The sequence below is a fragment of the Athene cunicularia genome, assembly GCF_003259725.1.
Source record: "Athene cunicularia isolate RWA chromosome 3 unlocalized genomic scaffold, athCun1 chr3_part1, whole genome shotgun sequence".
Classification (NCBI taxonomy): domain Eukaryota; kingdom Metazoa; phylum Chordata; class Aves; order Strigiformes; family Strigidae; genus Athene; species Athene cunicularia.
In genome coordinates, this window is record NW_020799097.1 from 97018482 (window position 1) to 97031118 (window position 12637).

Here is a 12637-nt window from a genome sequence, read left to right on the forward strand (position 1 = left end):
AGCACAGCCTGAAGTGACTTCATACAATGAAGCCCAGTGGTGCCATAGTAAAACTGGATGCCATGTCTGATTCCAGCAGGGTTTGCACTTTCTTGCAATGATCAGCCTAGCATACAGCTTTGAACCAGAAATGCAGGAGGGTATTATTGTGTGTGGAAGAGTGTTAAGACTAGCATGAAGGAGGACGTTTTTTTCACCAAATGCTTCTTAACACTTTTTTATTTAGTGAAGCTGAAGAGTTGAAAATCCATCCAAGCCTATTCCTTCTGCTTTTAATCCTCGGAAGGTTGTATCCATCTCCAACGGATGGCACTTACTCAGCTCTCAGCATGGCACCATTTGTCCCATTTATTATAAGGTAAGGTGATGTTGTGGTGTTTTTTCATGTGACAGGAGTTCTTCATTGAATCTTTGTATTTTTTTATAAAATGCCTTTTTAAGTTTCTCTTCAGCTGTAATTCTTAAAGGAAAAACTGATACTCATTAGTTGGGACTTCCCTATATTGTTAATGCTTGTTTTGAGGGGTTAGATTTTATCTCATGCAAGCCATCTACGACTTGTCTGTAAGTCGTCATCTGCACATGCTGTACAGCATGATTGCTGCCACACAGAGGGTAGATGAAAACTGATGAGCTTGACTGACTTTAGCAAGGCAAGATTTACTGTACAAACTTATGATGGGTTTTTCAGTCCTTCAGAATGACTGTTTGTAACACATAAATGTAATGACTATATATACACATCTCCAAATGTATGTGTCTCCATATCCATCCATATACATAAATATATGTATATATTCTATATCCATCCATATACATAAATATATATATACATATATAACTAAAGATATAGATATATCCCACATCTAATCTATTTCTAAGATGACTTTTCAAGTTTTTATACAGTGTTACTTCCATTTATATGGTGGTTATATCAAGATATTCAGCAGATATTTTTGCTATTCCGTTTGCCACTGGTGTGGGATGGGGAACCTGTTAAGGGAACAGGGCTGTGGTGGCTGAGGAGAAATGTAGTATTTGAGAGGAAGTAATGCTATCTGTGTGAGAGCTTCAGAGCAACAGGGTAAGAAAGTTCTGTACTTAATCTTGCTCTTTTAGTAGTGAAACTAGATAAAGTTGTTGCTATCCTAAGATCTTCCAATTTTTGTTTTAAGCTACTGTTCATGTTAGAAAATAATAATAGCTCTTTCAGCTTATTCTTCACAACGTGTGATGTATTTCTTGCTTCTTATGATTTTTAATTTTCAAGAATAAATAATAACCTACCATTTTTTATTAAAGGAAAAAAACTGTAGTAAGAGTTTTTAAACTGCTTATCAATTAGAAATATTTGGGTTTGTGCCATATTTAAATCCTAAGTGCTTTTTGGGGAAATGTTTAACACTGTTAGTTAGATCATTGATCAGCTCTGGTTTTATGCCTTCATTAATGCAATGGAGAATGCTTTTTTATTAATTTTTAAAATATAATGTATCAGCATAGTTTCTGATATTGGTAATAGATTGATTTTTGATAAGCTTTTAGTTACAGCTTTTGGGTTTTGTCTTTATATTAGGACTGCTACTTTTGGCAAGGTACGTACACCAACAAAATAACTCTTCTCACTTAAATAGCTTATTCTCTTGAGGTTATTTAAATCCATTCAGAAGATGTGGGGAGAAAAACCCAATAAAATCTTTAAAAGAAGCACCTGAAACATTTAAGGGGACTGTATCATTGAACCTACCTTCCTTTAACTGTAGTCCTAAAGAGGAGTAGTGTGGCAGATGTTTTTTGCATTTTCTTTCTGTTGAATTTGACAGTGGTGTGAATTTGGTGCTGTGGATACAGGTATAAGACTAGAATAAAATTCTTACATATTTCAGATGGAAAATTATATGTGGGTGTACAGACATGCATTTTCTGACGGGTTACTTAGCAAACATTGGCATATTTATGGTTGCCAGGGGACAATACCAAGAATTCTGCAAAGGGAAATGTATGTATTTATGATACAGTTCAGTGTGCTGTTACTGGTTGTATTTCTGTATACAGCTCTTATGCCCTTGTTCTTTGAACACCATGGTTGTTTTCAGTTTGTTCTGACTGCATTAGTTGGAATACATAAGGGTGATTTATCTGGGTAAGATAAATATGTTGCTATTATCCTTTCTATTTCCCTTCTTATTTTGCATTCTACAGGAGCAGATGAACTAAAATAAAATTCTTTCCTGTTCATTTAATTGTTCTTTAGAATGTGGTAATGAAGACTGTTGTGAAGTGACCATTTAGAGAGGATCAGAGAGAAGGCCTCGTGCCAAAGGCTCTATGCATCAAGACATTAAATTGTATAGAACAACTGTGTATAATTGGCTACAATACAATACAATACTACATTGAATTGCTCAATGTAATACTGTATTATATAACTTCTACATATATGTATAATTACATGGTAGCCTAATTATAACATTTAGTTGCCATATTTTACTGTGTGATCTTTACATTTCTATTGCTGTCAAGGAAAGATACTGCTTATGCGGTAGGGAGAGGGGAAGAGTGAATGTAACGCATAACAACTGATCTTCAGACTCTTGCCAGGACTTAAGCCACAATGTGAAGTAGCATTCATTTGTTGTACTGAGAGGATGAAGAGAATACTTACTGTGTTTGCAAGTGAATGAAGTTCTCTGAACAAAACTGGGTTTATCAGGAAGAATTCAAATTGGGTTTTTGAAGATCTTCACTTAAGCCCAAGTGGAATTTTCCATCTAGTGGGAGTAGAGCTGTGATTGCTCTGACTGTGCTGAGATGAATTGCACAATATGAGTAGGATTAAATGCTACAAGGACAAATCTCAATCTCTGTGTGCATAGTTGATACTCCCTGTTGAACTATGGCATTTGATTAGCTATCTGCAGTTCTATTAAAAGTTATTTTCTTCCCTTTCCCTTTGCAGATGTTTTATTTGGAAGAGAACACCTCAATTCACAACTTATTACCTCACCTTTTTTTTTTTTTAAATTGCTAGATAGGTCTGCTTTAATGGTTAATTCTAAGATGAAGGAATGTACAGAATGTTTTTGATTAACAAGGGAGGTAATTGGGAGGTAATGTTTTAAGTATGAAACAAAAACATAACCTCCCGTTTGCCTCCCCCTTCCCCTTTCAAAGACCTGTAATCTCTTCAGAATGATCTAAATTTGAGTTACCTTATGTCCTCTTGTACCATGGCATTGACAATGCGTTTGTTTAGTGTTAAATTTTCTGGGCTGAATGCTCTGAATGAGTAAAATGCGTATTGCTATATTGACTCAGATACTCTTCACTAATTGAAGTCTAGCCCTATTTAGGAGTGTGACTTTTTAATCTTTTAAGAAGTTTTTAAAAAATTAGCTTTAAAATGTCAGATAATATAAGGTTTTTAAAAACTCTTTGGGTTATATGTGCTTTGTCTTCCACTTGACAAAACTGCTTTTAATTCTCAGTGAAATTTCCCCTTTAAAACTTTGTCAAATAGACAGATTTCAAAGCAGTGTTGCTTCTAGCTGAGTTATGCTGCAAGTCATTGAAGAAACTTACTGTCTGAGGACAATTTAAATAGAAATGTGAGCATCTTTCCATGAAATTAATACAGTTATGAAATAGATGCTATTTTCTTGTGCAGAATTTTCTAACCTGCATCTTCATGTAAAATGGAGGAGCCAAATTCCAAAATCACCTGATGCCATTTTTAGTTGAGGACCAGGGTAGGTGGCAGTAGGAAGCACTAGTCCTTTACAGCTGTTCTCTTCCCCCTCCTGCCCCCCTCCATCCACCACCCCAAACTGATATGGTGCTGTTTTGGTTTTGCACTTGAGTGAGCTTGTCATTAATATACAAGGATAATTACTATGACAGACATGAAGCTAGTGACAAACATGAAGATGCAGGGAAAACAAAATTGTGTTTGGCAAGGAAAAATTTTCTGTAGGATGGAGCATTGTCAGCTGCCCTATTATCAGAAGTCATTCCTAAAAGAGAGCTTAAAGAAGGGAGAGGGGAAGTCCCCATCAGCTGTGAGCAAACTGGCAGCTCGAATGCGATTGTAGTAGCTTTGGTAGGAAAGCTCAAATAAATCTGTTATTTAAATGGGCTATATGTACCTGCTAAAGGGTATGTGGACTGACATTGATGTAGTTATCCCCTGTCTTGGAAAGTCAGAGGAAACAACTGAAGATGGTATGACTTTTTTACTGGTACACTTTTTCTTGGAAGTCACTACTTTCGCAGCTTGTTTGTCAGAACAGGCTCTTTGAAACCTCATAATAGGCTGCTGGCAAAGTCAACGTGGTGAATTTCTTAAAAATCACTGAGCTGAAGCAGTGCGAGATGTCAGGAGTGCCCCCCGTGATCCCTTTCCCACAGCAGTGCTGCGGCACTGGTGATGCCTGCCTGCTGTGCAGGAGTCCTCTGCCAGCACCAGGTTCCTGTGACTCGTGTCTTTGGCAGCGCTGTGGGGCCTGCCGTCCTGCCGTGACGGTTGTCATTGGGGCCAGGATGACGTTCCTTTGCTCAACTTCATTTTCTTGGGCTTTTTGAAGGGATTAGACCAGACTCTTCAACTCTAGAGACCTGTTACCCTAGAGATTTGGTGGACTCTTTTCAGATGCATGACGTGACTCTCACCTTCTTAAGTTTCTTAGCAGAGAATTGCATTTGTGAGTCTGTCCTTCAAGAAGCGATGCAGACTGTTGGCCTCAATTTCTTTAAGAACAGGGGGGAAAATGCAAAAACAATCCTAGAAGCCGTGATTCCACATGAGTCTTTAGTTAGTCGCACATGTAATGTGGTACTCCTGCTTTTTTATTCAGTGGGTAAATACACTGTTTTATTCACTTAGAGTTAAATCTTTTTTAAATCTTAACAGATGCCAATCCAGACTAATATGCAGGTTACAGAAGATTTTTATTAAAATTTGAAAGCAAAATATGCATTTCTATTATAAAAGGTCACACTCCTTCAGTGAAGTCTGAGAGGTTCAGTGTATAACGTATAAATTCCATAAGTTGTTCTGTTCAAAATGCTGTACAAAATTCAGAGATCAAGTATTGTCAGATACTAAAATGCTTAGAAAGCTCTTTTAAAAATGATGTTACTCAAAATATTAATTTCTAATAAAAATACAAACTTGAATTTTAATCTCTTTAGAATTAATTTTGTTTTGCAGCTTTTATTGGCCAAAGTGAATCACAGTCTATCTTTAAAATTAATTGCTTGAATTTTAAAAATAGACTTTCATTGTACTCTGCTTGAACCTAGTACAAAGGACTAACTGTTTTCAGTAGTTTTCTGATTAGTAAAATGTTTAAGATCCTTCCCATGTAATGAAGCAACCTCATGATGCTGCACAATACTGTATCGCCCAAATATGGTTTTCAATTTCCAGATATACCTAATATATTCATGTTATTGTGCTGTCTTTTTCCATTGACTGATTTATCTTTGATGCTTTCCTACTAAGACGCAAAATGTCATTCTAATGCAGTCTTACCTATGTTTTTCTCTCCCCATTCTTTTTCCACTGTGTTCACAAATTCCTTACATATTCCTTTCAGTCTTCATTGCTCAGTTTACTTCATTACAGAGAAGGGGGAAATATTATTGTCATAGTTTGCATGTTTTACTTTTGAACATCAAATCCAATTATGTAAAGATGCACATGTAAAATTGTGATCTTACTGTTGTAATCTGTGTGTACTGATGTTGCAAATCATTGAGTTCTGTTTCAGGCAGTTTGAAAAATGGGTATTAAATTAAGTGAGATTGATCCAGGTTTATTTTAGCTTTTTAGGAAGCGAAGCACCTGACCATGAATTCTGGGGCTCTCTAGGAGTCATGGTTGTGTCTTACTATTTATAAATCTGAGAGAGCTCACTTCTTAAGGAAACATTTTAAGGAAAAGGACCCAAGTATGGTAGTATTAATATTCTAGAAGGTGGTGTGAATTTAAATATTCACTGATGGATAATGTTACTTGCATGTGGGTTGCTCTTTTGAAAAAGTTCATCTCTGTTGACCTATGGCTATTATTTTTATTGCTCTGTGATGTGTTTAATTACATTAAATTATATCCAGTCCATCAGGTGCTGGGTCCTGTTGCATTGTAGTCCTGGGACAAAGCTTGTATAGGCTTCATGGGAATTAGATCTGGGGTAAGATGGAGTAATAAGGAAACAAAATTCAAATGTAAAATCAAAAGTGTCTGTGAGAGTTTGAAATATGCTTAAAACCTTACACAGAATAAAGAGCACAAGAGATGGGGGAGTTGAGAGAGTTCTGATAACAAGATATGTTTGGTTTGTTTGGGAAGAGCTTGATTGAAATCATTCATATGTACTTTGATCAGATTGCTGTTTATATAAGTTGTTCAAATGCAGTTTCCCCGATTTTTTTTTTGTTTCACACATGTACAGTTGCATATGTGGGTTTAGTATATCATCCTGTATCTGACTTGAAAGCAGCCATCTGACTTTGTAGGCTGAACACTGGTATCCCTTGATAAGTGGCCAGATGAGATAGCTGAATGCTTGTGCTAAGTGTGCTTCCTCTGCCTTTCTCCTCTTTTTCCTTTGTTTTAGTGTGGCATGGCACCAGTAATTAATGTTAAAACTTCCCTGTTTTCAGCTGTCATTTCTGTAAGACTGGGAGTCTTATCAGAGGTCTGATAAGTAAAGAAGTTTTGTGGGAATGCCTTTTCATATTAGATGAAAAGAACCACGTGTGTGTGTTGCTGCATTGTTGTATTAAAATAGCTGCTTTTGATTACAGTTGTTCATAAAAGCATCTCCCTGCATTTCCATATTATATGCACATCTTCTCAGGTTTTGGTCTCTGTTTTTTTCCTTTGTTTTGTCTTTTTTTTCTCTTCTTAATCTAATGTCTGATCAGTATAACTGCTTAATATTATAACTGCCTGCAATCGTTTATTATTTGGAATCCCTGTGATACTAGGAGCAGGCCGTGACCCATTGGAATGCCTTGTCCTTGCTGGGGAAGCTTATGGAGCTGACCTGTCATTGCAATACAAAGACAGATACCTTTTTGATTATAGGCAAGGTTCCCAAGATACATGATCTGGCATAGGCATTTGGACAAGGGAGCAACATACACCCCTAAAACATACATTGTTTTTTAGATTCTTATTGTAGTTTGTAGTGTTAAATCGCCTGCTTGACATCCTAAGATGGAAGTTTTGCGTGTCTGGGGAGAAGGAGGGAGGCAGAGGCATGCGTTTCCCCTCTGATCATAACTCCTCTCTTGTTAGTTGGGTCTGACTTGGAGTTCTTCCATTTCTACTTACAGTATATCCTCTGTGCAATCCTGATTGCATAGTGATTGGTACTGATCAGTAAAAATACTTCTAGTTCACCATAAGTATTTGTTAATAAGGTTTTCAGACTTTTTTAAAGCATTTTTTAAATAAGAAATGATAAAGTTTGTCACTTTTTTCCATTTTGATTAAGTTCAAATTGTAGTGCTAGAGAAGACTGCAAAGTGCTTGATTGGCAGTGGGCTTTTCAAGACCTTCTGATCAACTGAAAATCATTGTACATCTTGTACATTCTTTGATCTATTCCTCAACCTTTTCTCTTAAACTGTGGTCAAATGTTCTTTTCGTGTTCATGTGCTGATGGGAAATATTACAACCTCTAAGTATTCATTATTGATTCCTTATTCCAGTTTTTATTGTGTCCATCAATCTGTTTGCTTCTCATTGGCAGATTATCACCTGAACCAATTTAGGAAGTGTTTATAAACTGTAGGGAGCTGTCAGATTCACAGGAAGTAAAAGGCAATGTCTAGCAGAGATGCGTTCATGAGCACTGGGAGTAACTATCTTTCTCCAGTACTGCAGACTTCTGAAAAGGGCCAGTGTCTGGAATCCTAGTTTAAAATTTGATGTATACTACCTATTTGAAACATGATCCAGTAAAAAATATGCCAGTGCATGCAACTGCCAATCAACTGCCAATACATGATTGGTGAAGTAATTGTATTATTCATTTATATACTTAAAATTAGCTGGTCAAGATAAGTAGTCAAATAGTAACATTTAGCAAATGTTCTGCAAAAGTATTTGCAATAAGAAACATGAAAATGGAGATAAATAATGCATTAATTATGCAGAGGATGATAAGTATGTTAAGGAAAACCAAGTATAATGGCATTTTTAAAAGCCAATATCATTTAAAGAGAACAGTCTGAGATGGAGAAGAGTCAATGTTGGGAAGGCTTTTTGGCAATGGGCTAGCTACTTTTGGTGGTATGACTGAAAGGAAAGTGACTTTGAGAACCAAGATCCTTTGGTTGTTTTCATGGGTCTGATAATAAATTGCATTGTGAGCTGAGGCTTTCAGAATCATCATAAAGTTCTGAGATTTGATTTATGCATTCAAATTCCCTTTCACAGAGTTCAAAGTAATGATACGGTTGTTAAGACAGAAAGTAGTTTGTCTACATTCTTCATTGTGTTTTTCTTAACTATTTTGTAAATAAGTGGTGTGTGTTACCGTTATTTTGCAGTTGTGAAGCATCATAGTAACTTTTCACAAATTAACGGAGTTGAAATATGGTTGTGAATGAAAATTTTTCATTTACATGACCTTGGGTTAAGAGTGGTTGTTATTTCTCTAGAATACCATGAACCAAAAGCTGAAGAAAGGAGGCTCTAACCTCATGTGACTTCAACAAATAGTTAAACCTAGAGGTTAGCTACCTGGAGATATTACTTGAGATTTCTTGAAAGGAATGCAAGGAAAGAGATGCCATTTAAATTGTGTCAGCATGTTCTGCAGCAAATCTCCATTTGAAGAGAACATATTTCTGTTGATCTAAAGTTTACACACAGTATTAGTAACAGTTGTCATAGGCTTACATGTTAGAGATTCTAGTTTGTTGGCTGGCTGAACCACAACTCGAGTTTTTGTTGTTGATTCAGCTTGGTATCAGCTGGCCACTTTTTACAATAACCTGTCTTGGTGACAAGAAGAAATAAATGTCTATAATTTCTTCCTAGAAAGCCCTTGGAAACATATGGAGAAACAACTCCTGGCATAGCTTGTGGACAGCTTTCACAAATAAAAGTCTGTGTACTTTGCCTACATAGTTTCTGCAGTATTTACAGCTGGATTCATTAAGTTCTTGTGTGGAAAACACTGCCCTTACAAAAACCTAAGGTTTTATCTTAATTGCCCAGGTTGGAAGAATAAAATACTTAACAATGTATAAAGAGACTAGAAGTTTGGGCAACCATTAACTTCACATTAAAGGAAATAGATAAGAATTTAGAGGTTTAGTACTGTATAAATAACCTGAAGTTAAACTTGATCTGTTTCTGTCCATGGCTGTGTTCAAACATTCTCTGGCCTACATTCATGTGTTGATTGTAGATCTAAAACCTCTGGCAAACTCTTCATAATTATGTAATGTTTTTCTACTTGTCAGGTAAATATTGAGATGCTGTATCAAAACCCAGATTATTCTGGGGTTTTTTTTGAAGAACAGATTGAAGAACAAAAAAATTGCAGGCCAATTACAGTACAGGTTTTCACAATGAAATAAGATTTAAAAATTAAATGCTTTGGATACTTCAATTGCTAAGGAATACAGAAATCTAACAAAATGGAATATAGTTGTGTTTCCTTAAAACCACAAAACAAACAAATCAATAAATGAACAAAAGAAACTTTAGGCATGTGTATAGTGAATTATTGTTCATATTCCAAGAAACCTTACTCTCACATTATTGAATAGGTACTGTCCTGCTGATTTTTCCTCCGTATAAAAGTCCAAGTTACATTAATTGTGTGGAATCATGAGTGTATTTTTTTTCAATGCTATTTTTAGACCTGTCATTGCTTAGAAACCTGTAATACTAGATTTGTAAATTGGTAAATTTAATCTTTCAGGAGAGAACTTGAAGGGAAAAAAATGAACTAGTATATAATAATGATGAATTTTTTTCTAAAGAAGTTTTTTTTTCTTGGTTTTCAGTGGTACTTCACTTAGTACAGACAGTACAGTGCTCTTCAATCATAATAACCGAACTGCTTCTAATAGGAACTGAATCTGTTGCTAAATACTTTTCTCTGCAATCTCTGTTCATGTTTTCCCCTAATGTAATTTCATGGTTTTAGTTCTTGCCTTAGAACTGATAACACGACTTGAACTATATAGCTGCATGTTGGAGGAAAGAAAAAACCTCCTTTTCATACAACTTACCATACCTGTATAGAATCAGACAGAAGTCTTTATTACAGTCTTTTCTTTCTAGTGTGCTTCTTAGGATCTTGTGGCATAACTAGCTCCAGGGTTTAAAGAATACTCTCTATTTGGTTTTTATTAATTTATTTTTATCAGTATTATCTTTTAAAAACCCTTAGAGGCTGTTAAAATGCCTTAACTAGCAGGCAGAGTTGGTTTGTTTGAATTGCGAGGGTGCCTTTCCTGCCTCATGCTGCTCTCTTCTCCCAAACTCCTTTGGTGATGGTGGTAGGATACTTGGTTTGACTCAGATCAGAGGCCCCTTCTGCAGAACGTCCCCTTCCTCATCGTTTGTCCTGTTCTCCCATTGTTTCCGTTCTGTTTTCATGGCTGCTATTCCCAGTTCCGTCTTCCAATATTTTGTGAAGGCAATGGATGTGAATGTTTTTTGGCTGAAAAAAAAAAATGTGATGCTGAAATACTGTCTATAGGACTGCAGAAACTGCGTGGTTAATAAGCAGTGATATAATTAGTAATGCACAGATTGCTCTAACAATATCCAGTAAACTTGGAAATAGATATTTTTTCCTTGTTAATCCTTCTAACAACTGTAGGTGTTACTTAATAAAATGGACATATTTTCAGCTACAGGTGTGATTTTTTCAGATTAATTCTACACATTTGTTTCTTATATAAAAATTAATCCTTATTTGTTTTTTTTTAATTTGGGTAATTCAAGGTCTCTTGAGGGGGAGTAATAAGGGAAGAAAAATAAGTACATAGGAAACACCTGCAGTTCTTTTTCTCTTTTAATTTTTTTTTTTCTTAAAAGTTCAAGATATTTTTATTTACAGCTAGTGTTCTGTTGTTTGTAGCCAGAGTAATAAATTAGATACTTTGATGTGTGCAGAGGAGTATGGAATCTTTGTGCCTTATGAGAGTTGGTCATAAATTATGTCAGTTAGAAGGGTTGTTCAGGATCTAAGTGTTAAAGCTGGAATGAAGCAGTGGAAATGGAGTGAATCTACAGTTACACAAAGTGAAACCTTCTCAGATTTATTGACTTTTTGTTCTTGATCATGGACTGTTTGAAGTAAACATGTTTACGTCCAGTGCCTTGTGCACCTAGATAAACAGTACTGAGTTCAACATGAAATACTACTTCAACAGCTGTTAATAGCCCTCAGCATTTAATAGAAGTGTGTCACATGAGGATTTTGTGAGTTTCATTGCTTGTTGTTACCTTGAGATATAATAAAATCTGGTTGGTATATCGTGTATGTTTTTATATATGACAACATTTTAGATACTACTTAGATTTAAAAGTCTATTTATACATGATCTGCTTGCAAAGAAAGTGTCGTATGCTGAAAACACTCCCCCACCTCAAGTATATTTCAAATCAAAGAAAATGAAACAGTTTTAACTAGAGGTTTGCACCCACATACATGCTGCCCTAATGGATGCAAGATCCATTGCTTGTGCTTGCCTGCAGAGAAGATGAGAAGAGGCAGCCTGCAACAGATTTTAGTCATGTTGTTGGCAGGTGAAGCTCAGAGTCTGGATGGTGAAGGGGCCAAGTTTGGAGGTCGTTTACCTTTCTACCAATGTCCTGGCAAGGCAACTGCCACCACATAAATGATTCTATTCTCAGGATGGCAGTGTGTTAAACTGGCGCAGGAGGAGTAACCAGAATAGTTTAATAGCCTTAAAATACTTACTTCCTTAAGTTGCTAGGTTTTGCTGCAGGTACAAACTGAGTTACAGTGATTGCCATAATTGTGTAATGATTTTTCTTGATACAGCTCGAACTTGCTTCCCATAGTAGTTGCTAAATCCTAGATAAAATTTAAGAATGCAGGTGGAAAACTCTGTGTTAAAGTGTGTAGTTTATTATGGAGGCAGGTATAACAATAAACAAAGAATTGCTTCATTGGGTTAGATTGTTTGTGTTACTCAGTTTTATTTATATTCACGCTTTCACTTTTTGAGAATTGATCCTGTTTAGTTTTATTTTCACGTAAGAAATTATCTCTAAGTGAGATCCTGTAAAAATCAAAACTGCCTGTACTTAATCTAGGGTGCTGTTACAAGTTATGGAAAAAGTAGTGTATATTTTGACATTCTTCTGACAAACCTTGCATGATTCAGGAATGAAGCCAAGTGCCTTCAAAACATGAGAGATGTATACATAAGTGCCTTCAGGGTATGCAGAAGTTCAGGGATAGGTCACTATCGGTGACTTGGCATGATTTCTTGCATGTGTATGTGAAAGGAGGAGTGTTTTTGAAATATTATCAGTACTCTTTCTTATCGGGGCAGTGGGGACAGACACCAATTTGTGTATTAGGAGATTTAAAAAAAAAAAAAAAAAAAAAAAAAAAAAAAAAAA

At 35.8% G+C, this 12637-nt stretch overlaps 1 protein-coding gene across 3 annotated transcripts in view; it reads left to right on the forward strand.

The window, feature by feature from the left end:
- THADA (THADA, armadillo repeat containing) overlaps positions 1 to 12637 on the forward strand; it is a 164240-nt gene that overhangs the window by 57393 nt on the left and 94210 nt on the right. For all 3 annotated transcript variants that reach the window (XM_026845656.1, XM_026845657.1, XM_026845658.1), the window contains exon 27: positions 227 to 358. In XM_026845656.1, the coding sequence (XP_026701457.1) occupies positions 227 to 358 (132 nt within the window). The remainder of the gene's footprint in view (positions 1 to 226; positions 359 to 12637) is intronic.